Below are 26559 nucleotides of genomic sequence, written 5' to 3'. Positions count from 1 at the left end.
TTATAACTCGAGCACAGGTTAGCCTCTTTAATGATCATACTCATTAAATATAAAGTCTAACAGGTTTCTATGTAAACTGAATTATTATATATACATGCATGTTTAAAGGATAGTTCTTTCTAGAATCTCATCAATTGTTCTGTCAAGCTTTTTGTCACAATTATTCAGCTTGCTTTCCGCTACAGTAAACATTATCAACAATGAATTGAACTGATTTTTACTCCATTTATACCAGGCAATTATCCGTCCTTTGTTGTGCTGTGATCATCAAAACAATTCATAACTTCCAAGATATGCTTCATTCAAGTTTACAGTATCACAAATTAATATAAAATACACTTATAATTACACTTTTCTTGTTTAAGGCTTCCACTTTGAGTGTTGAAACTTCACAAACCATAGTAAGGAAAAGGAAACTGAGAACTAATGAATCTCCAATCACAATGTCTTCATCCAGAAGCCCTACTTCCGGTTTTGACATACGCAAGTTGTTGTCTCACTTTTAAATAGTTCTATATTACAGTAATTATGGTTGAGATTAAACTTCAAAGAATGCAATCCATTTACTTACTAGCTGCATTCACAGACTTGACTAACAGCTGAAATACTCTTGTCATTGTCTAATATTGCTGCAATAACAATAATGCAAGTTCTTAATGGATTAAAAATACAAAAGTATTCTGCAGAGGACGAAAAGTGATACTACTTCATTTAAATCAAGGATGTGAACTATGTTGTGCAGCAACAATGTTAACAATTTTTGTATTTGTTATCTACTTATCCCTTCCTGCTTCCCCCCATGAAGTTTCTGCTATTTTCATGCCTCATTTCCTGATGTTGCTAACTCAAGCCAGGGTATGTTTCTGTTAAACAGCTCTTCAACACCCAGCACAAGTAGCTATTCTGTTGATATTAGCCTTTCTTTTGCATTCATTTAGTGGATGTGGGCTGAATTTACTGGTAAGCTGATAAACATTGACAGGATTTTGTTTCCATCAGGAAAGCATAGTACAGGAGCCAGATCCGGTCCACATTGGCTATCCGCACGGTTTCAATTTTGTATTGGATACTCTGGATAATTTGCATGATAACTTGTCTAACTGTTAACTGCATTGGTATTTCAAGCATGTATGGAAGGATTATTCTGGCAACTTTTTAAAACTTAAATCAAAAACCCTCTGATGAATGATTCTTTTATAACCCTCTCCCAGTGAAGGAGGTGAACACCAACACCAATCAAGAGGCTTATAGCAAATTAGCAAGCTATTTCAGACACTTTCTAATCAATGTGTTCAGCAGCACACTTCTGGAGTAGGTGAGGCTTGAACGCAGACCTCCTAGTTCAAAAGCAGCAACATTACCACTATGCTACAACAGTCCCTTAGCAGCCCATTTTAAACAAATGTATCTCTAGCGGTCAATTCTCTATCAGCCATTGGCTTCAATTTCACCAACAAAGTCTTGATACAAACCTTTGTGAAGTTTTTGTATATAAGAAGAGAAAGTAATCTTCATCATAGAAACCCTACAGTGTGGAGACAGGCCATTCAGCCCACTAAGTCCACATCAACTCTCCAAAGGGCATCCCACCCAGACTCACCCCCTACCCTATCCTTGCATTTCCCATGGCTAATCCATCTAACCTATACATCCCTCAAAACTATGGGCAACACAAGGTGGCTAATCCACCGAACCTGCGCATCTTTGGACTGTGGGAGGAAACTGGAGCTCCAGAGAAAACCCATGCAGACACAGGGAGAGTATGCAAACTCCACACAGTTACCTGAGGCTCAAATTGAATCCTGGTCTCTGATGCTAGGAGGCAGCAGTGCTAACCACTGAGCCACCATGCTGCCCCACCACAGCAGGAAAGATAATTATGTCATTTTACCCCTTCTTGGTCAATCGCAGTGCATCTACCCAAATGTTGGCAGAGCTCAGCTTTATACAGACCCTGTCGTATAATCAGGGGATTTACAATCTCTGAAATTCAATATCACTCCAGGTGGCACATTCACCAAATGAGCCACTATTAATGTGCTGCCATTATATCTGCAGAATAATTTTTTTTTGTTCACCCTCCCTACACTATGCACTATTTATTGATTGAAGAGTGAGTAAGTGATGTACTTGTAAGTCTCTCTATCTCCCTACATATACAGCTCTTCAGCTGATCTTAAAGGCAGACACCCAGGCAAAGTAAATTGAGCTGACCTCAGTTCACCTCTCTTTCTGGAAGCGAACAATCTTCAGTGCCTTCCCAGTGACTTTGTTTATACGATACAGCTTTTATACATATGCTGCTCCTTTGCATTTTTGGTTTTTCGTGATCATACCATTAAATTATTTTAAAGATTCAGGTTTTAATATTGAAAAGAGACTGTGCAAGGGATATGTCAATCTTTTTTATGCAATAACATCTGAAGATGGAAAATATATGAACTTAAAAGGGCACATCCTACAAAAGTGGAATTGTCAACTTTATTCTGTGCTGTTTGAATTCATGCTACACATCATTAGAAGAAATGAGTTCAGATATGTTTAATATACATTCAAAATAAGGTAGGTTTTAAGAGATGACATTCAAATTTAACATGGGGCAAAACACCAGGAGGAGTCTATCTATCATTAGCAAGACATTCCCAGAAACATTAATAACTCTGTTCCTACTAATTTCTTGTAACAACTTGATGTGATCCTTGTTATATAACTTAAGAATCTTTTGGAGAAGATTAATCATAGTAAAAAAAAACAGAAGGTTAATAATTTCATATAAGCTAGATAATACCTTTTCAACAGGAAATTTAATTAACATTCAGCTAACATGGTTGAAAGCCATAAAATAAACAATTTAACTTTGTTGAAGTTTGTATACATTTCACCAAATACAATTATCACATAAACACAAGTGAAATCAATCAATCCCAATATAATCTCAAACAGTGGGCACAGGGCTTAATGCAAACTATTGGCTGCTGAAATCTCAAAACTATAACAGTCTGCAGCAACAGCACCTGTGTATGTAGTTAACAAAAACCCAATATGGCTCAGTGTTTTCTACCTCTCCTTCCAAAATGGTGGAGAAACGGCAGTTCTAAACAAGAATTTGAACCAGGCTAGATGTGTAGCTTGCTGCTTAAGCTCCAGTACTTTCCATATTTGTCTGTGAGTGTACATTGCAATATCCAGTATAATGCAGAGGCATTTTTGTGCTCTTCAAGGTGACGGATGTCAGTGCTAGTGGAATATTTTACTACTTTTTGCACCTTGTATTAACACAAACCATTGTGACGACATGACTAAGATGCAAAGTCATGTTTCCTCTAGACCATTATAATGATGTCCCTTAACTGTACTCTCATTTCATATAACTCTATCACGCTGTGTGATTTGAAATCTAATGTTAATTATTGCTGAGAAATTGGCTCAGACTGACCAATGACATCCACTTCAAATCACTAGAGACAGGAAAAGGACATTGTCACTCTATCAGTTTGGAAAAAGTTCAAAGGACAATGTCACAATGAACCACCCAGTCCTTTGTAACATATTACTGGCCACTTAGTATAGGTGGAAAAGTTATAAGTAATAAGTAATAAGACTTCATGAATTTTCTGTTTCCAAAATTGTTTTTCTCCCCCTAACCAAACCTCCAGTTTGCCACACACAAGCACGTTCCTTACTTTCTCTAGAAAGATCAAGGAGAGAGGAGGTAGACCTAGCTTTCCTTCAATGAGCAGTACAAATAGACTGCAAGGTTCTTACTCCAGAGGCTAATCTAACCACCAGGAGACCACAATCATTGAGTGTAATACAATTCAAGTAGTGGCAATTTCATGACAGTAGAAATTACGATTTGAACTTGCATTTTTAATGGACTCTGGAACTCTACTTCAAGCAATACTGCCATTTATATCTAATGTTTCAATTGGCTTAGAGAGATAGCAAATATCCAGGACTGGTATAAACTTTCTAGGACCCTGATCATCTCATTTGCGAGGTGTTAGGAATATTAAGGCAAGAACAGCCGGCAACCAGCAGTCAGTGAAGAGCCGTGTTGCATAAACAACAATTTTAGTAATGAAGAGGGTTTGCGACATAGAGGTGAAAAACTGCAGGGTACAAGAGGTGACACAGGCTGGGTCTGATAGGTAGCTAGACAAAACTTCAGAGAATTTTATTCAAAATGGTGACTTTAGCAATGATATCTTCAAATGGGGTAGATACCCCATTCTGAAGTCCAATGAAACTTGTGCACTACTGTTGTGGGCTGACTCAGAACACGCTTCGCATAGGCCCCCTGCATTGGGTTTCACTGGGTATCTCTACAAGATGACAGGATTTTTGCTTTTATGCCCTATCATAAATGGAACAGAAGCTTATTATCAAATTTCATCCCTTACTTTAAGCAAGTCACATGTAAATATTATCCAGTTGCATACTCATTTCTCAAAACTTAATTGATTGGATCAATTTCTGCACAGTCTAGGATGTAGCTTAGATGTCCCTACAATTGTTACCCATCCTGTAAAACATTTTTTGTTGCCCACACACTTCTTTCTAGTGTTGCTACATTCAATGAAGTTGCGTCATGCTATGAAATGAACATGTGGAGCACACAAATGAGTATAAAGAGGTTGATCACTGGGGGTTCTCGGGAGGAACTTACTAGTTTTATTGTCAATAATTAATCCGAAACTCAACAATGTACAGTACTTTTTGGGTAACTCATCTGGTCATGATGCCAACAATACAGATATCAGATCCAGAATGGACAGCTTACATACTTGGAAACTTGGCCAAGCTGAATATCCAGCCTCTCCCAGTAGCTTGTAGTGAGACTGGGACAGAGCATGCTGGTAATAGAATGGTACTCATTGGTTAAATATTTATGGACAAGTATAGCAACTGTAGAAATGGAACAACGTTCCATGCAAACAGCAGCATCTACCTCCACACCATACCATTTGTACATATTCCAGTATGAAATTGATTATAGTGTGGACATGTACTTTTATTCTTGTTGGCATGGTAACAAACAGGAAATAGAACTGCAGACTCTTTCGCACATTCAAGTCTTAGTAAGTTCTCTGAAGAAACATGCATTCTCTCTTCACCTGACTCAAACCATCTGTTTCTATCTCACCGCATTTGGAACTAGTAAGCGAGTGGTCATAGCCATTGAGAAGTTACAGGAAAAGTCAGAAATTGGCTTTCGCTAAGGAATAAATCTGTGATGATCAGTGGGTAGAGCAAGTTAAAGGGTTCTAAAAAATATATGCTAGAATGGATTGATATATGTATATATATTCCTTGCACTACCATCCTCCAGCCTGTGGAGAAATCATTCAATCACAATATCAGACTCCTTTGCTTTTGTAATACACAGCTCTAGAACCAATCTTGCCATGTAACATACTGTTTTTTTTTACAGTGCTGCGCTGTTCTTTCTTGTTCTTACATTTTACACGACAAATTACATGGATTTCAGCTATACACCTACACAAACACTCATCTTCATTTCTGTACATATGTAATGTCATTATTGAAAAGATCTACCAAATATGGCACAATGAATAACAATAGGAATGAGTGATTAAGCTTGATAGATCCAAGAGAAGCATGGAATAAAGAAGCAGATACAGTAAAAAACAGCCAAATACCAGGAATGAAATATTTTCAAAATCTTTAACTGAACAACCATCTACTTCATTAGTCCATTACAGTGACCACTATTCAACGTTACATTCCCAGTTTAATATACAAGTTTTTAATTCCACTTCATACTCACTTGTTCAGTAACAAAGTAATGAAATTTGGTTTATCGTTTTAAAATTATATGTCTAATAACAATTTTTGTTGAGACAGGTACTGGTACTGTCACACTGTGCAGATGTAAAATGAACCATCCACTGAGGTGACAATATTATTAGTAATATAATGCTTTCCAATACAGAACAAAATAAAAACACAAATAGATAAAGTAAGTATGGCTTACATTAATTTGCAAAAGTAAATTACATATAACAAGAAAAAAAATACACCATTGGTTGAACCTGCCTTTGAGTTCAGACAGTAAAAAACTTGTGCATTCTCACATGACATAATGACAAGTTACACCCTTCTTTTATTCTTAAAGTAATAGTTCACCAAAGACTTAGAACTAACAGCAACTCTGCAATTTACCTTTGTATTAATGATGCCCTCAATGAACATTCATTTGTTAGAATCTTTTTATTATTTTTATATAAACTAAATAAACTGAATGGGACAGTCCTAGTTCTGTGGCTGGAGGAGCAAGTCCAATCCTAGTGCAGACCAGTTCATTGCTGCCCATTCCTACTTCACTGAGCAGCTCTGATTTGGCCATCTGTTTGAAAGTGACTTGGCAAATTGTTTTATGTAAGACAACAATGCAAAACTTCCCTTAAACACAATCCTTTGCACTGAGTGCAACTTGTACAAACCTTCCAGAGGAAAACAAACAGGAAAATGTCAATTTTCCAAGGCCTGTTGCTCCGGCGTGAAGGTTTTATTTCAAGTACAGGTGATGGAAAGAGATCTTCATGTCTAAATTGCATTGGAATTTTTCATTGACTCTAGACTTGTCTCCAGTTCGGTAACCTGTAGAAAATATTCATGAAACAGCAGTGAGAAGTGTGTCTAAAAGTACATATAATCATTCTTTTCATATATTGCTACCCTAATTTTAGTTATTTGACTGCACCATCCTTTAAGTGGCTGTCATGGAGGCTGGGGAGGGGCAAGTGCATATGGGCAGGACAATTTGCTTTTCTCTGAGCGGCAGAAATAGGTATTTGGATATGCCATTCAGTCCCTGAAGTTTGTTCCTCCTTGAAGTTTATCCCATCACCCAGTCACTTTTTTCTTACACATGCACTGTTCAGGACACTGATCAGCTAGCTCAGAACCAATCCCTGGAATAAGGAGACTCTCTCAATCTCCCGTTTATATCTGCCAGTCAGGGTTCCCTAACAACCCCATTCAAAGATCTCATAGTCAATGAGATCCAACTGCACCTCATTCCAATCACTACAGTTGGTACCTATTTTAATTTCACAGACTCACTTTGGCTCCATACCCCTTTAAAACTATTACTAATTTTTATGTGCGAAAAATTTCTCCGGATTTCATTCCTGAACAGTATGCTCTAATGGTATGTTTACGTCCACTTGTTCAGGACTTGTTCTGGATATAGTTACTCTCCACTCACTCTGTGAAATCATTTTAAACATCTCATTTGAAAAAAATGTTAAATCCTCCATTCTTACGGCAATAAAAGCTTCAGCCAGGCCATTTGTTCGTGTAATTATTAAGCCTTTTAGCCCCGATATTGTTCGGATGAAGCTGCTTGACACTCTATCCATTCAAAGCCAATATATCTTTCCTGAAGTCTTGTGCTTACTCACTACTCAGAGCTTTATGGAAGCAGAGTTTTAAACAACACAGGATAAATTCTATCTGTTTCTGTTCCAGTTTTCTCAGGTTAACATTCTATTAACTTCTTTTTTACTATCTTTTGCACCTGGATACAAAATAAAAAAGAAAATGATTTGGACTTTTCCAAGAATGAACCAAAGAAACACTCTTCAACATTCCTGATGAAGGGCTTATGCCCAAAACATCGCTTCTCCTGCTCCTCAGATGCTACCTGACCTGCTATGCTTTGCCAGCACCACACTCTCGACTCTGATCTCCAGCAACTGCAGTCCTCACTTTCTCCAAAGAAACACTACGATAGTGCTGTTACAATGACTGCAATTCCAGTTGTAAAGGTCTCTTTCCAATTAACTTTCAAAAAAGAAAGATTTGGACTTATGCAATTCATGAACCCGCAATGTCTCAAAGTGTGGCACAGCCAATTAAGTCCTTTTGATGGATAGTTACTTATCTACTATAAGAAATGTAAGAATTGCTTCAATTTAACATTCTTCCTGATCGGACCACATGCAGACCAATTCTCTACCTTAATCAACCCTAGTCATTACTGTTGACTATTGTCATAATTCAATTTAAATGCATTTCCCAATGGATAATGGGCTAGTCACGAACAAGATTTAAGCTCTGGTGACACTGGGATACGGTGAAAACTATCTGATTCACTATCGGCCTCTTTCAAGGGGTCAAAATCTATAAGAGCATAAATCTCTAAAGATGTTCTTTCTTATATTTTGCTAATAGATATGTCATATAAAAGGAAGAAATAATTCAAAAATTTCATTTACATGTCAAATTTTAACTTGGTTGAGTGGGTCGCTTACCATTCAGACACATATTACAACTTGCAAAGGCTGTGATTAAATGTTTTGAATTATGCAAAGATGAGTCTGAAAGATAATATATTGATAGCAATTACATTACTTGGCCGACAAATGTGAGGAGATCAACTCTGAAAAGTTAAATAGATATCGAAAGGACTTCAAAATTAATTTAGTGCTTTCATTCCAAGCCTTATTACGACAGAGGCAGTAACAAAATATTCATTAAGCTTGGCAATTCACATTAATTTATATGCAAGGAGTCATCGACTGTTTTATTATTTGTCAATTCAGGAAAGCAGGGCACTATAGGGATATACCAGGAGTATATAGGTGAATAAAGCAATATAAACCACATAGTAAGGTACCGAAGAAGCACCAGGTGAGCACAGAGGGAGGCCTGGAGGACTGTGGGTAGTGTAATTGTCTGGATGCTTTAGGTTAAAGTTCCACTCTGAGACTTGGTAGTCATGGAAGGCGTGGTAATGGCATGGCCAAACAGGCCAAAGATAGTAACGACTGCAGATGCTTGAAGTCCGAGTCGATAAAACATGGAGCCGGAAAAGCACAGCAGGTCAGACAGCATCGAAGGAGCAGGAAAGTCGACGTTTCAGGTCAGGACCCTTCATCAGGACTGGGAGGAGGAAGGGGCCTCAGAGATAAATAGAGGGGGGTGTGGCTGGGGAAAAGGTAGGTGGGATGGTAATAGGTGGACGTGGGAAAGGCAGGTGGGATTGTAATACAGTACAATCTCGATTATCCAAACATCAATTATCCGAATTTCAGATTATCCAAACAAGATCTCAAAGTCCCATAAAAACAGCATTAGGCAACTCAGCATTCATTTACCAGTTAATCGGCATTATGGTGTGCATTATCACATAACCAAGGCATGTTCAATAACCAGCACTCAAATTACCACTTCCTTAAGATCAGATCAGTTATCCAAACGAAATACTCCCTGCCCGTCTCATTTGGATAATCGAGGCTGTACTGTATATCTTCTCCTACAAAAAAATGTTATTTTGCATTCAACAGTGTTAATTTGTGATCGTCTGCATTCAAAAGTGATCCTTTAGTTATCATTTGACATAAAATATTGGTCGAAAGATATAGACGGTGATCAATTGCCATGAAATAAAATCATAAACAGGTTAAACAATATCATCTGTAAATACTGAGCTTAAATTTGAGTGTCCAGACGGTATTCAACTGACAATGAAAGCTATTAAGAAATCTGTTCAATAGGAAAAACTCTAAGTTACAGCAGTCAGAGCAGAATTGAGCAAGGGGGTCACCAGAAGTGGCAGGCTAATCATAAGGCTAGCAACCTCAGGAGTAGAAAGGCGTTGCTCTCCTCAGCGGATCCAGTGTTTTTTTTAACTTCTTAAAATGCGATGGGGATTGCAGGAAGATGGCATCTTTGAGGAAAGGTTGGGGAGTGGCTTTGAGATGTTACCCCCTTGACACCCCACTCATAGCTATGCCTCCAGCTGCCTCTAAATTGGGGCAGTTGGAGCTCAATGTCCCCAGACTGTCAGACAGGTCATCTTGGCTTCCCATTTGGGGAACTAGGCACATTCCTCACCCGCTAGGAATGTACACCACAATCCTAGGGAGGTGGAGGGCATGAGGAGGTCAGTGAGGCCTTAAATGGCCATAATACTACAGCTAAGGGTCTTGGGTTGTGGCAGGTTCCAAAAGTCCTCTGTGGGCCTTCACACTCAAAGTAATTTAACTGGTCATGTGGTGAGCATATGGCAGGGATCTATCTAGGAGCCAAACCACCCAATTTTCTTCCCCTTCTCCTCCAATCTCCAGAAAGAGGAAAAGTCCACATTTCAACTTCAGCTATCAAATCTTTCTAAGTCCTAGCGGAGACAGTATTTGCACACAGTGAGTATATTGTTTAACATAGTATCAGTGTAGAAATTACTATATGATTATATAGTGGAGGGGGTGCAGAAATCTTGAGGAACTGTAGTTTTAACAAATTTGAGTGGAGCTTCCAAAGCCATAGAAACCAATGACCAGGAGTAGGCCATTCAGCCCCTGAAGTGGCTCCCCTGTTCTAGATCATTGCTGATCATCTGCCTCAAATCCAGAACACCATGCCTCCCCTAGAACTTGATATCATCAGTAACTAAAAGCTATCAGTATTTATCTTAAACTTAGTTAAAGAAAAAGCTTCTACGTCCTGCTGGGGGTAGAGAATTTCAAAGACTTCCTATCTTCTGTGGAGCAATTCTATCTCAATGTAGACCTATATGTCTTGCCTTTTACTCTGATGCCAGCTCCTGTTCAAAGTAGGGAGTTGATTTGCACTGTCTTTGCTGTCAGGACACAAGCAGAAGAACAAGACGTCATTCAGAAAGAATGTGTATTCACCTGATCAGCTTTTCGAGAGGAAAACAACACATATCACTGTCAAAATGTAGTAAACCTATCTGCATGGGTATGTTCGGGTATCCAGCACACTTGGTCAGCTTGAAAGGTTAAAGTTGATAGCATCTCAGAGACTCACAGACAAGAGAATTGGATATCTTGGAGCTATGTTTCTTCCAGATGAGAGACAACATGTCCATCTACTGCTTTAAGACTTGAGGTGTTACAGGCTGCAAGCTCTGGGTCTCTGATGGATGCATGACAGTGGTCAGTTTCAGGGCTGGTACAGGTGCACAGAAGATGGTTTAGTATTTGGGAACAACCACCAGAATGTCCAGCAGGTAGTATCTGGTCTCACTCCACCAGCAGGGAACCAAACCGCCCTCACGGGCTGAGTGCTCAGTCACGGCAATGGCATCGGCGATGGCAAGTGAGCCTAGCGTGGACTCGAGTGGGTCCTGTAGAGACTCCCAGCAGAGGCGGTGAGTCTGGGTTCCCAGCAGCTTCTGTATTGATGAGGCGGTCTTAGTGCCAACTGAAGGCTGCTGCAAAGGCGAGTTTGGGTTCCCGTGGGCATCTATATCCATCGCCATGGAGGCATTAGTGGGGGCTAGTTTAGGCCCAGCGACAGCAGCTGCTTTGGCAGGATGGGCTCATGGCAGTGGTGGAGTCAGGTTTGAGCCAGTACGGTACCCAGCAACATCAGTGGTGGTTGCATTGGCAAGGTCCAGTGAGTACTCCCAGCGGTGAGGATGTCAGTGGAGGTGAGACGGCTCCAAAGTTTGGCAGTTGTTGTCCCACTGGTGGAGGGGTGGCAAATTGGTCTTTGGCAGAGTACTTAACAAGAAGGACTGTGAAGTTGAACACTTTTTCTTCATTTTTCTACCTTCTATGTTTTGGTTTATTTTTCTGCATTTTAAGGGAGTGGCGACACCACACAACACTTTTCACTGCATTTTGTAACAAAATACACATGACAACAAATGAACAAATATCCTGGCAGAGAGATTTGCTGCTACTCTGAGGCTTTAAACTAATAACGTGGCGCTTAGGAGTGGGAATCAAAGTAATAGTGAGAAAAAAGGCTGATGCTGATACAGTAGATACGGAGAGCAAGTCAAATAGTCAAGACAGACACGAGCTTGGCTGAGAATGAGGTAAGACTGATAAATTATATTGTATTTACTTCAATGCAAGAGGCCTGACAGGGAAGGCAGATGAACTTCAGGCACAGTTGGGAACATAGGACTGGGATATTGAGAAACGTGGCTCAGGGATGTATAGGACCAGCAGCTTAATGTTCCAGGGTATAGTTGCAATAAGAAGGACAGAAGAGGAGGCAAGAGAGGAGGGGGAATGACATTTTAGTGGAGGAAAACATTAAGGCTCTACTTAGGGATGATATTCCTGGGAGACCGTCCAGTGACGATATATGGGCGGAACTGAGAAGTAAGAAAGGGATGATCACTTTGTTGGGATTGTATTATAGGCCCCCGAATAGTCAGCACGAAATTGAGAAGCAAATATGTGAGGAGATCTCAGATATCTGTTAGAATAAAAGGGTTGTAATGTTAGGGGAATTTAACTTGAGATAGTGTGAAGAGCTTGGATGGGGAGGAATTTGTAAAGTGTGTACAAGAAAACTTTCTTTTCAATGTGTGGATGTATCAACAACAGAAGGAGCAATATTTGACCTTCTTGGGAAATAAGGCAGGGCAAGTGACTGAGGTGTCAGTGGTGGCGCACTTTGGGGCAAGCGATAATAAGTCTATTAGCTTTAAAATAGTTATGGAAAAGGATAGAAATAATCAAAAAGTTAAAGTTCTAAATTGGAGTAAGGCCAATTTTGACAGTATTAGAAACTTTCAAAAGTTGATTGGGGGAAGCTATTCGCAGGTAAAGGGATGGTTAGGGAATGGGAGGCCTTTAAAAATTAGATAGTGAGAGTTCAGAGACGGTATGTTCCTGTAAGTGTGAAGGACAAGGCTGGTAGATGTAGGGAATGCTGGATGACTGGAAATTGAGACTCTGGTCAAGAAAAAGGAGGCATACATCAGGTATAGACAGCTGGGATCAAGTGAATCCCAAAAGGAGTATAGGGGCAGTAGCAGTATACCTAAGAGGCAAATCAGAAAGGCAAAAAGGGAGTGTGAGATAGTTTTGGCAAACAGAGTTAAGGAGAATCCAAACAGCTTCTATTAGTACACTGTGGGCAAAAAGAATAGCATCGGAGACAATAGGGCCCTTTCTAAGTGTGGAATGCAGGAGATGAGTTAAATACTAAAATTAATACTTTGTATGAGCATTTACTGTGAAGAAGGACTTTGAAGAACATGAAATAAATAGTGATGTCTTGAAAAAATTTAATATTATAGAACAGGAGCTCTTAAAGCACCTAAAGGTAGATAAGTTTCTGGGACGTGATCAGATGTTTCCCAAAGAACTTTGTGGGAAGCCAGGGAGAGATTGCTGGGCCCCTTGCTGAGATATCTGTATCAACAACAGTCATGGGTGAGGGTTTGGAAGACTGCAGATTGCTAATGTGGTGCCACTATTTAACAAAGTTGGTATGGAAAAGCCAGGGATTATGGACTGGTGAGTCAGACATCAGTGATGGGTAAGTTGTTGGAGGGGATTCTGAGGGACAGGATTTACATGCATTTGGAAAGGCATGGACTGATTAGGGATAGTCAACATGGTTTTGTGCGTGGGAAATTGTCTTATTTATTTGATTGAGCCTTCTGAAGAGGTAACAAAGATGATTGTTAAAGGCAGAGTGGTGGATGTTGTCTATGTCGAATTCAGCAAAGTTCTCGACAAGGTTCTGCATAGTTGGCTAGTTAGTAAGAGTTGGGATCCAAGATGAGCTAGCCAACTGGATACAAAATTGGCTTGAAGGTAGGAGACAGAGACTTGATTTTCAGACTGGAGGCCTGTGACCAGCAGTGTACCGTAAGGATTGGTGTCAGGTCCATTGCTTTTCATCATTCATATAAATAATTTAGACATGAATGTAGGAGGCATGATTAATAAATTTGCAGATGACACCAAAATGGGTGGGGGTCGGGGCAGTGAAATAGATTATCTCAGTGTACAATGGGACCTTGATTAGATGGTCAATGGGCAGGGGAGAGACAGATGGAGTTTATTTTAGATAAAGGTGAGGTGTTGCATTTTGGTAAGGCAAACCAATGCAGGACTTGTGTACTTAAATGGTAGGGTACTGGGAAGTGTTGCTTAACAAAGAGACCTAGGAGAGCAGGTGCATAGTTCCTTGAAAGTGGAGTTGCAGGTGGACAGAGTGGTCGGGAAGAAGGCATTTGGCACGCTTGCCTTCACTGGTCAGTGCACTGAGTTTAGGAGTTGGGATGTAATGTTGCAACTGTACAGGACATTGGTGAGGCCACTTTCAGAATACTGTGTACAGTTCTGGTCATTCTTCTATAGAAAAGATGTAGTTAAACTTAAGAGGGTGCAGAAAAGACTTACAAGGACTGGAGGCTTTGAGTTATAGTTATTACATAATACTATATTTAAAATAGCCAATTGGTTCCTCACAATATCGCTTCAGAAAACTATCTCAAACAAATTTCAGAAATTCTTCCCCCTCAGCACTGGTGCTGATTAGATTGATCCGTGACTACTGCACTTACCTTGTTACATACACCTCTAATTTCCTTATGTAGACCATGCTCTGCATCACCACTTGTGTTTGGTGACCTATAAACCATTACCGCCAATGTCTGCTGCACCTTGCTGCTTCTTAGTTCCACCTAAATGGGGTGGCACGGTGGCTCAATGGTTAGCACTGCTGCCTCGCAGCATTTGAGACCCAGGTTCAATTTCCAGCCTTGAGCCACTGTATGTATGAGGTTTACATATTCTCCCTGTGTCTGCGTGGGTTTCCTTTGGGTGTTCAGTTTTCTCCCACAGTCCAAAGACACGCAAGTTCGTGGCTTGCCCATGTCAATTTGCCCACATGACTAGGGATGTGCAGACTAGGTGGGTTAGTCAAGAAAAATGCAGGGTTACAGGGATAGGGTATGAGGGTGGGGCTGGGTGGAATGCACAATGGAGGGATAGTGTGGATATAATGGGAAGAATGGCCTCTTTCACACTGTAGCGATTCTATGATTCTGATTTCACATCCTGTTCATCCACCTGGAGATCCTCTCTTACTAATACACTGACCCTAACCATTATTGTCAGCACCACCCCAACTACATGAAGTGCACACTGACCCTCAAACAGCATTCCACCCAGACCTAAGGATTGGAATCATGCTACTCAATTGGTATCTAAATATACCATGCATAGCATATATTGACCCTTAGTAAATGGTGGATGTGGGTTGGAGAATTGGAACTGTACTGCTATATTGTTATCATATAATAATATTCCAGTGCTGAAGCCTGAAAAATGACTCTAGCTGCACAAAATGAAATCGGGTTGGCTTTGTTTCTTTGTCACTTGAAGACAGACAAACTTTGTTAAAGCACCCAGTTTGTTACCTAGAATGAACAACTTGCATCCCCGTTTATTTACACAACTAGCATAGTAATCTTACACTGACCTTATCATGGTAGAGACACTCCATAGCTTTCCGGACTCTATGCTACTTAGTTATTGCTTTATTAGTGAGTGAAATCAACCTTTTATTTCAAATGTATTTACACAAGGTGTGGGAATTAGTGAATAGGCCAGCAATTATTGCCCAGACGGCTGCTAAGTGTTAACCACTTGTCTGTCTGTTACAAGAAAGATGTTAAACTTGAAAGGGTGTAGAAAAGATTTACAAGAATGTTGCTGGGGTTAGAAGGTTTGAGCTGTACGGAGAAGCTGAATAGGCTGGTGCTATTTCCCTGGAGCGCTGGAGGCTGAGGGTGACCTTATAGAAGTCTATAAAATCATGAGGAGCATAGATAAGGCAAATAGCTGAGGTCTTTTTCCCAGGGTACGGGAGTCCAAAACTAGAAGGCTTCGGCCTAAGATTAGATTCCCTACAGTGTGGAAACAGGCCCTTCAGCCAAACAAGTCCACACCGACCCTCTGAAGAGTAACCTACCCAGACCCATTTCCCTCTGACTAATGCACCTAACTCTATGGGCAATTTATCATGGCCAATTCAACTAACCTGCACATCTTTAGACTGTGGGAGGAAATCAAAGCACCCGGAGGAAACCCAAGCAGACAACATGCAAACTCCACACAGACAATCGCCCGAGGCTGGAATTGAACTCAGGTCCCTGGCACTGCGAGGCTGCAGTGCTAACCGCTGAGCTACCGTGCCGCCCAAGGTGAGAGAAGCTAAGTAGGAGTTTTTTCGAAGAGAGGTGCTGCTTGTACGGAATGAGCTACAAGAGTGGTGGAAGCAAATACATTAAAACGGCATCGGGATGGGTATATGAATACAAAGGGTTTAGAGGGATATGGGCCAAATACTGACAAATTGGACTAGATTAATTTAGAATATCTGGTTGACAAAAACTAGTTGGCCCAAAGGGTCTGTGTCTGTGCTGTACATCTCTATGACAATGTTATGGGTCTAGTGTCACATGTGGGCCAGACCAGGTAAGGGGGGCAATTTCCTTTCCTTAAGAACATTAGTGAACCAAATGGGTTTTTACAACTTTGAACAGTAGTTATATTGTCACCATTGGGTTAGTTTTTGTCTTTCAGATTTTTACTGAATTCAAATTTCACCCTTTGTGGGAATCAAACAATATGCCTGATCGGTAACCAGAGGGGTGAACTCACTGGTCCTGTGATATTACCACCACACCACCACTGTCCCACGCTTCTGCAATTTTGAAGCCTTCTCTGTTCCAGCCTTTTCTTCAGGACAGGAAACTTTCAATCCTGGGCAGAATTCTTCTGGATGGCAGGGTTTCTTGCACTGTCACCAAAAATATCTTTGGGGGGATCTGACTGAGGCTTACAAAATCATGAAGGGTATAGACAGGGCGGATAGAGACAAGCTTTTTCCCAGGGCGAAGGATTCAATAATGAGAGGTCATGCTTTCAAGGTGAGAGGTGGAAAGTTTAAGGGGGATACATGCGGCAAGTACTTTACACAGAGGGTGGTGGGCGTTTGGAACGCGTTGCCAGCAGAGATGGTAGAAGCAGGCACAGTGTGAGAGTGAGGCTCCCCTCCTGCCCAAAGCTACCCCATTGGGTATGCCCCAGACTGTTCCCAATGGTGCCCTGCATCGCCCTGTGTCCTAAGGAAATCAAACAGCCACCTGGGAGGCGGGGGGGGGGGGGGGGGGGGGGTGAGCAAGTGCCACATTCTATTACCCCTTCCCTATCTATTCCCAGTGAAAAATAATAGAGGTCCCAAGGATGTGCTCATGATATCAACATCATGGTTAGGGCTATAAGGCAGAGGTAAAAGTCTTACCCTCAAATTTGTGTCTGTATCATTGTTTATACATGTCAATTTTATCATGAAATTAGAGAACAGGAATAAAATTGAGCTTTGGGGTTGACGAAATCGTGGCTTCGAAATCACTGTTGCCAACACCAGCGACCTAATGCCTAACATTCGAGTTCATACAGCATTCTTACATCAGTTTACCTGACTGTTAAGCGACTTATTTTAAATGCTTTGATCTTTCTGCAAAAAGTTAAATGTCATGCAGCTGCATGAAGTACCGATCTTTAAAGATTACCAGCAGTAGATTCAAGATGTCTAATCACTGCAGCACATTGCCATGCTCTTTCTGAAGATGGGAAGGTTCTTTTTACATGTTTGTATAAACGTTACCTGATGATACTACAAACACTATATTACTGATGAGGTCCCTGTACCCTACAGTTTCAAAATCTGCACAGGTATTAAACCTTCAAAATACATTGTTTTTGAAAATAATTGATATGGAAAGTGTAATGGAAATTGGGTTAAAAAAGTGGCTAAGTCCTTGAGGAGAACATAGCCATATAATTCCTGACAAACTATGATTCTTATTTTTTAAAGTGGAAAACATTCTGTTTCAACCTGTAAGAGGTTTCCCATCAATTTAGAGTAGTACAAGACTGAATTCTCCTGGGTTGCTCCAACAATATAGTGCTAAATGTTTACGTTCCTCTATACTGCTCTTGCCAAGGTATTAAGTGTGTCTGGAGGTGAAAACGTAGTGCAGTTTGAACGCTGAGTATGTTATTCCAGTTCTGAAAGGGATAATCATCAGAATTGAACCACTAGACAAAAGTATTGTTCAACGGAGGCAGCTTTACACCAGCGAACACTGTGCACATTATCAGACAAATTATTTTGTGTGTTTGCATTGTCTGCTTACAATGTGGTCTGTGCTTTCACTTGCATCTTAAATTTACATTTAAAAGTTGCTCCTGTTGTAAATCAGAGATGATGGAATATGTATGCCCCAAAAGCATACAGTCGCGGAAGTAATAATTGCATCCCAGAGGGAAGAGTGCCCTCCAGTGGACATCCTACTCCTAATTCATTTCCTTGAAGGGTTGATGAGTGAACTTCACTGCCAGCATCCTATTTTTAATGAGTTTCAAAACAGACATGATGGATTCTTTATGTTAGAGCCATGACGACTCAATATTAATTATGGCTTATGCCAGCTGGTCAGTTCTGTTGCACCTGTCAGTGCTCCCCAACACAAATTGGTTGAGACAGCTGCTGCATAGAGAGAGAATAGTTCTATTGTTGTCTGAAGTTTAGAAGAATGAGAGATAATCTCAGTGAAACTCACTGAACAAATGAAATTCTTTGAGAGTTTGATAGAACAGATGTATATAGGATACAGAAGTTGACAGTGTGGTGCTGGAAAAGCACAGCAATTCAGGCGGCATCCGAGGAGCAGGAGAATCGATGTTTCAGGCAAGAGCCCTCCATCAGGAATTCCTGATTAAGGGCTCTTGCCTGAAACATCAATTCTCCTGCCACTCTGACACTGTCTGACCTGCTGTGCATTTCCAGCACCACACTCTTGACTCTGATCTCCAGCATCTGCAGTCCTCACTTTCTCCCTGTATAGGATATAGGCTGCTTCTACTGGTTTGAGAGTCTAGAATTAGGAATGCTGGTCTTTGGACAAGGAGTAAGCAATCTCTGACTGACATGAGGAGACATTTTTTTCACTCAAACAGTTATGAATCTTTAGAATTCTCTACCCCAGAGAGCTGTGGGCACTCAATTGATGACTTTATTCAGGATGAAGCTGATGGATTTTTGAGCACTGAAAAACTTAAGGATTAAGACTGATATAGAAATTAAATCTCGACTTTATCGTATGGACGAACAGGTTTGATGGGTAATATGGCTAATTCCTATTGTTTATTTTAATAAGGTTTTCTACCTAATCTTAAAATAGTTAAGGGATATTCGAGGTATACAATATTGATATATACAATAATATTTAAGATAGGCAAATGATATATTCACTGTATTCTACTATTACGAGGAGGCTGGAATCATACCTTGCTCTGAAGTTTCTCAATCTCTTCTTTATGTGAGTTTTCAGTTTCTTCTAAAGTTCTCCTTTGAGCTGTTTCCTTTTTCAGAAATTCTATTTCCCTAAAAAGAAGTTTAAAAAGCCATGTAATAGAAATTAAAAACCTGAAATTCTCAAAGTCCAAATTTCTGTTATTCAAATAATGAGTTAGACACAATGGATAAAGTTTTAAGCTGTTATGTTAAGTTCCTGAGTGTGCTACTGTTGGTGATGTGGTAATCTAAACTGAAGATAAATAATGCACAAGGGGCAATGAGATGAGAACATTAAATACATCTGCAGACTGGAAGCCTTTTCTGAGCATCTATTAATGTTTTATGCTTTTTGATATCATTCAACAGGAATAACTTAGAATAAACGACCAATGATGCTTAAGTTCAAATAACTGGCTGAATTGGAATTTGTTTGTAAGTCATATGCAATTACCTACGCAGCAAAATGTTCTGCAAAATAGCCCATTCACATTCTCTTAGATCAGAGATTGACAGAATTTTCGTAATTTTAAAGACTGAAATGACCCAAAAATCAATAGATTGAACATGACAATTGCAGCAGATTTTGCTTTGGTGAGCATCTGTACCTTTCCTACACATCTCCAAAGGTTTTATTAACAGTTAATGTATTACAGATTAAGAAAAAGAAAGAGAAAATCTATTTCTGTAGTGCCTGCACAAACTCTAGATATCTGAAACGGCTGTACATTGGCAATGTAGTTACTATTGTGATGTAGGGATTACACCAAGGGCAGAATTTAATGGAAACTCCATCGTGAGGTTGATGAAAGGGGTACGTTTATCCTGATGAAAGGGTGCATGCTGAGGATCCATGCTACCTTTAAGCTTCCACCCAGATGAAGTCTGAGGTAGGAAAGCCTGGGAATGGCCTGTCCATCCTGTCACCAACTGGACATTAATTACCCACTTAAAGGCCTGGTCCGATAGCCCGGAGCTTTCCACACAGAGTCATGACAAGCAAGCCTGTGTTGGGTTGTTTGTAAAATACACCTCTGAGGATCGAATGGGAAGATTTGGAGGCTTTGTTCAAAGCTGTACGATTGAGAAATCCAGCCTCGGTAGAGAGTCACCCACTAACAGAAACTTTGAAAACAGAAGCAGAAGTAGGCCATTCGGCCCTTTGAGCCTGCTCTGCCATTCATTATGATCATTGCTAATTATCCAATTCAATGGCCTGTTCCTCCTTTTCCTCCATTTCCATTGATTCCTTTAGCTCCAAGTGCTATATCCAAATCCTTCTTGAAATCATTCAATGTTTGATCTTGTTGGCTTTCTATAGTAAGCAAATTCCACACTCTCTACTTTCGAGGGTAGCAAATTCCACACTCACTACTCTCTTGATGAACTTTCTCCTCACCTCAGCCTGAGACCATATCTTAGACTGTGATCCCTGGTTCTGACCTCCCCCATCATTGAGAACATCATTCCTGTGTTTACACTATCGAGTCACTAGAATTTTATAGGTTTCTATGAAATGCACCCTCATTCCTCGGAGCTCCAGTGAATACAATCCCAAATGATGCAACCTCTCCTCATACATGTAGCGTCAGAGGCTAAGGGGTGACCTTATAGAGGTTTACAAAATTATAAGGGGCATGGATAGGATAAATAGGCGAAGTATTTTCCCTGCGGTTGGGGAGTCCAGAACTAGAGGGCATAGATTTAGGGTGAGAGGGGAAAGATATAAAAGAGACCTAGGGTCAACTTTTTCATGCAGAGGGTGGTACGTGTATGGAATAAGCTGCCAGTAGAAGTGGTGGAGGCTGGTACAATTGTAACATTTAAGAGGCATTTGGATGGGTATATGAATAGGAAGGGTTTGGAGGGATATGGGCTGGGTGCTGGCAGGTGGGACTAGATTGGGTTGGGATATCTGATCAGCATGGATGGGTTGAACCAAAGGGTCTGTTTCCATGCTGTACATCTCTATGACTCTATGTGTCCTCCCATCCCAGGGACTAGGCTCGTAAACCTACGATGCACTCCCTCTGTAGCATGAACATGATTCCTCAGAATGCAAACCAAACCTACACTCAATATTCCAGAAGCAGTCTCACTAAGGCTCTGTATAGTTGCAATAAGACATCCCTACTTCTCTACTCAAACCATCTCACTATGAAATCACCTCACCTGCTGCATCTGCACGTCATGTATGAGATCACTCAGGTCTTGTTGCATATTCAGTTGCAAACTAGTCTTTACATAGAACTACCAGGGGAGCAATGATGGGAAGAGAATTTTGACCAAATTCAATTGAAATCCGGTTGAAAGATACAGGATTCCATATACTTAGTTGGATTCTTTCCCTGTCGATACTCTTCATCACATACATGGTCAATCATTAACTTGCCTTAGATATTTGACACGATATAAAAATACTAGCCCATTGTATTGTCTAAATTGATATGAGTCAGAAATAAGTAGAAAATCCAACTGCTATTCCTATTCCTAATAGCTTTGGACTTTATGAGCATCTACATAGAGAATTCAATATCCCACTAGAGGCTTGAGTGGTAACAGGTAAAATATGGAGTCAATTTCCTGATCCTGATAAGACTTGGAAATGTCATCAAATAACAGATTACCCTAAGGATCACTATCAGAATGTCACATCAATTGTAACTGACTTACACCAAGAATATTCTACTCATTCAATTAATGTAAAAATAGCAAAGGTTTCCACGTAAGGGATGCAAAACTCTCAATGACAGAACTAACTTATAGTGTTGTGGACAACCATCTGAAGGTCCCACAATGAATTTGTGTCAAATTGCCAAATAATTCATGTTAAACAATTGACCCCTTTTAATTCAACCCCACTTTTACAGGTCAGAACATATTGAGCTGATGGCTGTTCCCTTAAAAAGTGAGCTCTTCGTCTACATCCAAATTTCTACAGACTGCATTATTTTCCTGCCAGGCAGGAGGTGGCACACTCAACCTCAGCCCCTCCCACAGCTCTATTTCTCAGAATTGACCAGCTGAAATGCCATTAAAGGCAGCTATTCCATGGTAGGAACAAATAAGTAAAGGCATTCCAATGAATTAACATTAATGTCACTATGTTTTGAGGTAAGCTCAGCATCTGGCAATACCACTGAAGAGAAAATACAGAGACTTTCTGATAGAGACAACAAAGTTCGGAAATTCAGTTTGGGCTCACATTGGATGCCAAGCTTGTGAACTGCCTGGTTCTGTCTCAGTGTCTGGAAAGGCGAACAAGATTGACTGCAAGTGTAGAGAGTTTGTTGCATTGTTCAAAGAAGGTTCAACTTCTCTAAATGTGATATTCTGTTCATTCACATGCTGCTTATCAAGGGAACCATTTTACTGATTTATAACTGACCTCTCACTCAGGTGTCTATTAGTCCACTTTCAGAGGGCAAGCAGAATGCAAATAAAGAAATGAGTGAGATTGCGTGATTTAGTTTGGACCACAGTATTTTTCTGACGAGATATTTTCTCAAAGTCATGAAAATCTGAATACTAAATTTACAGATAATTCGAAAGGTAGAAAACTACATTGTGAAGACAATAAAATGAGTACAACGGGATCTTGATCAGATGGGCCAATGGGCTGAGAAGTGGCAGTTTGAGTTTAATCTAGACAAATGTGTGGCTCTGCATTTTGGAAAGGCAAATCAGGGTAGGACATTTACACTTAATGGTAAAGTCCTGGGGGAGTGCTGCTGAACAGAAAGACCTTGGAGTGCAGGTTCATAGTTCCTTGAAAGTGGATAGGACAGTGAAGATGATGTTTGGTATGTTTGCCTTTATTGGTCAGTGCCTTGAGTATAGGAGTTCGGAGGTCATGTTGCTACAGTACAGGACATTGATTAGGCCACTTATGGAAAATTGCGTGCAATTCTGGTCTCCTTGCTACAGGAAGGATGTTGTGAAAATTAAAAGGGTTCAGAAAAGATTTATAAGGACGTTGCCAGGGTTGGGTCGGAGGGTTTGAATTATAGGGAGAGAGGCTGGGGCTATTTTTCTTGGAGCATTGCAGATTGAGGGGTGACCTTCCAGAGGTTTATAAAATCATGAGGGACATGGATATGATGAATAGCCAAGGTCCTTTCCCAAGATAGTGAAGTCCAAAGCTAAAGGGCATAGGTTTAAGGTGAGAGGGAAAGATTTAAAAGGGACCTAAGGAGCAGCTTTTTCACACAGAGGGTAGTGCGTGTATGGAATGCGCTGCCAGAGGAAGTGGTTCAAGCTGGTACAATGACAACATTTAAAAGGCATCTGGATGGGTATATGAGTAGGAAGGGTTTAAGGAGATATAGGCCAAATGCTAGAAAATGGGACTAGATTAATTTAGGATACCTGGTCGATATGGACGAGTTGGATTGAAGGATCTGTTTCCATGTTGTACAGCTCTATGACTCTCATAGGGTTGTGAGACTTTGGACTTATGGGATGGAGGTGGAGTAATTGGATTTGTTTTATGGAGGAGGTGGATTAGTTCTTGTTAGGCAGGACAATCAAAAATTGATGGGAACATGGAATTTGAAACACGAACAGTTCAACCATGATGTTACTGAATAGCAGAGCAGCCTTCAAGAGCAAAACGACCTACATCTGCCCCAAATTTATATATTCTCTGCCATAGGTGCAGGTCATAGTCTGGAAGTTATCCTTGGGAATATTAACAGATTAATGCATGATATTCATGCACAAATTATGTTTCTCTCCTCATAAATGATTTGGAGGTGCCGGTGTTGGACTGGTGTGGACAAGGTTAGAGGCCAACAGGTTTATTTGGAAGCACTAGCTTTCGAGGCACTGCCTCTTCATCAGGTGTGATTTTTAACTTTCTCATAAATGAACTTTGCTAAATTAGTGAACATAAAGATATGATGTTATCATGTTTAGTATTTATCTGCTTATAATAATGCCTCTCATGTGTAAGTGTGCCTATCTGCTATAATGCCAAGATGTTTTCATGAGTATGTTCATCACATGATTTTCCAAGGAACTATCAAACTAAACTAAACTCCTTACCCAAAGAGTGCAGAATCAGCACATTGTATATGTACTCATAAAGAGGCTAATCCCAAACAATGTTTTTAGCATCCAAATGGTGTCAATGATCAAAATATTGACAACGGTACCCTCAGATGTCCAGTTGTAATAGAACTGATCTTTCATCACCAGACATTGCTGTGTATTTCCATCCTTTCCTGTTCTTTCTTTAAAATTTTCACAATTTGCATTTCTTCTCGATCATGTAATAGCCATTCCCCATGTATAAGAATAAGGATTTAAGCCTCTGCTCATCGTTCCAATTGAGGCCTATTAAATAATGTAATCTAATCAGTTTGAAAATGACTGACGTCTCAAGATTTTTGTCATTTGTGGCAACTGATAAACCAAGTGAACAGGAGAGCAAACATTAGCTGCTGTGAAAGATCAGCCAACTTTTGTGGGCTTCAGCACATTAGTTGTATGGCGAGCAGTTTAGGAACCGCTTAGAAGCACTGATAGTGATTTGTAAAGCATGGGAGCTCTTGGAAAGCACAAAGCATTTTCCTGCATATGCTTTAAAAAGTGGAATATTTTAACCATGATTTATTATCTTCTTTGGGTACCAAAACCAATCCTTATTTTTTTGATAAATACAAGCACTCTCCATATCAGATTAATCGGGGTTGAATTTTTCATCTTCACCACCTGGACAGCAAGGTGGTGGTTTCAGTCACTCATCTGTTGAATAATGTGATTTTCAGTCCATTTATCAGAACGTTAATCAAAGGCAGGGACCCAGTCCATTCAATCAACAGCCAGTTGGTGAAAATGAAAATCTCCATTAGTGTAATTATACAGGAGTGGGACGTTGCTTACTTCTGCTGGTACTCCTTGATCAAGCGTTTTGCTTTGCTGTACTTTCTCTCTAGGGCCTGGTATTGAGCCTGGGTCTCTTTCAGATGTTCGTCCACAGCTTGACAGAGTGTTTGGGCCTCCATCCAGTAACTCTCGAGCTTCTCCATACGTTCCTTGTTTTCCTCAACACTCTGCTCCAGCTGGGCCTTCTCCATTCGCCAACGCATTTTTTCCTGTTCTGTTGAATGAAGCTGAATGGACATGAGAAGAAAACAGGAAGATAGACATTGGTTTAGTCAGAAGCGTCATGAAGGATGGTAACCACCAGAGAAAGCTACTTTCCCATTCAAAAGGAAACATACTGTAAAGACTGTTTTCTAATCGTTAGTTCTAATAAAAAATGAGATACATCAGATTAACAAATGGAAGAATCAATATAGAATTTACTTCCACTGTATACTAAGTTTGGAATGCTTATTAACATGTTCACAAGCAATTTTTTTAATTGAGCTATTTTGACAAAGCCATTGACTTCTATAAAATAAGCAGATTAAAGGTTTTATTAGAAAACAAACTAGACATTAATGCATTTAGTAATAAGGTAAAAGCAGCTCATGGGGCACATTCAACACACCCGACGAGGTGTGGAATGTAGTGTTAATGATATGAAAATCCCAAATTGAAAAAACATTCAGACTAAGAGGGTTCTAAGGAGACCTAACTGATGAAAGTTATATTGAACATGCTCGGTAATTTTATGTTGGAATACAGAACGGATGCTAAAGATTCCAGATAGGCCATCAGATAAATGAAGAAGTGCTCGTAATTGTAAAAGCTAAAAAGGAACTTTAGAAGTAATGTCCAGAAACAAAATGTCAGTATTTCAGCCATTTGATCAGAACAGAAAAGTTACACAAATCCCCTTCAGATGTCAAGGTGGAGGACAGCTGAAAGAGGGTTCAATCTTGGCATGACAGATGATGGATGCCACAGAGAGATTACAGTGAGCTGCAGAGAATGTGCAGACAATGGCCAAATCTGCTTACCTGTGACTTGAGGTGTTCAGCTTTGCAATTTTACTGAATGGTGTTACATGGACCTCTGAAAGGTGCTCAATGCAACAAACTGTTGGATGTGTGAGGGGTCATGGAGTAAAAAGTACAGTATCAGCATGGATACAAAACTGGCTGAGTGGTAGGAAGTAAAAAATAATGGTTGATGGGTATTTTTCAGATTAGTGGTAGGTTTGTAGTGGAACTTCCCAGACTCTTGCTTTTCCTGATATATATTAATGATCTAGATTCTTGAAGTGCAGGGGACAATGCCAAAATGTGCAAACAATATAAAGCTTGGAAACGTAAACTATGAAGAGGACAGTGTAGAATTTCAAAAGGATGCTTACAGGTTGGTGGAGGGGCAGATAGGTAGCAGATGAAATTCAATGCAGAGAAGTTTGAAGTGATACATTTTGGCTGAAAAAAACATGGAGACAATATAAAATTGAGGTTACGACTCTAAAATGTGCAGGAGCAGAGAGAGTTGGATGTTTATGTACATCAGTAATTGACGGCA

The 26559-nt window shown here is 40.1% G+C and overlaps 1 protein-coding gene across 5 annotated transcripts in view; it reads right to left on the bottom strand.

Annotated features, from left to right (window-relative positions):
* Positions 1–2463: 2463 nt before the first annotated feature.
* LOC140465833 (neurabin-2-like) overlaps positions 2464–26559 on the bottom strand; it is a 222517-nt gene continuing 198421 nt past the window's right edge. For 4 of the 5 annotated variants that reach the window (XM_072561662.1, XM_072561663.1, XM_072561664.1 and 1 more), the window contains exons 9-11: positions 25009–25238; positions 19116–19212; positions 2464–6624 (exon numbers count right to left, since the gene is read on the bottom strand). In XM_072561662.1, the coding sequence (XP_072417763.1) occupies positions 6571–6624; positions 19116–19212; positions 25009–25238 (381 nt within the window). In that variant the 3' untranslated portion in view covers positions 2464–6570. Of the gene's footprint in view, positions 6625–8282; positions 8349–19115; positions 19213–25008; positions 25239–26559 lie in introns of all 5 variants that reach the window. The other variant, XM_072561666.1, reaches the window with a different exon arrangement.

This window comes from Chiloscyllium punctatum, chromosome 42 (assembly GCF_047496795.1).
Source record: "Chiloscyllium punctatum isolate Juve2018m chromosome 42, sChiPun1.3, whole genome shotgun sequence".
In the NCBI taxonomy this organism is placed as follows: Eukaryota; Metazoa; Chordata; class Chondrichthyes; order Orectolobiformes; family Hemiscylliidae; genus Chiloscyllium; species Chiloscyllium punctatum.
The sequence above is the reverse complement of the archived record's forward strand: the minus strand, read 5'-3'. Positions and strand labels throughout refer to the sequence as shown.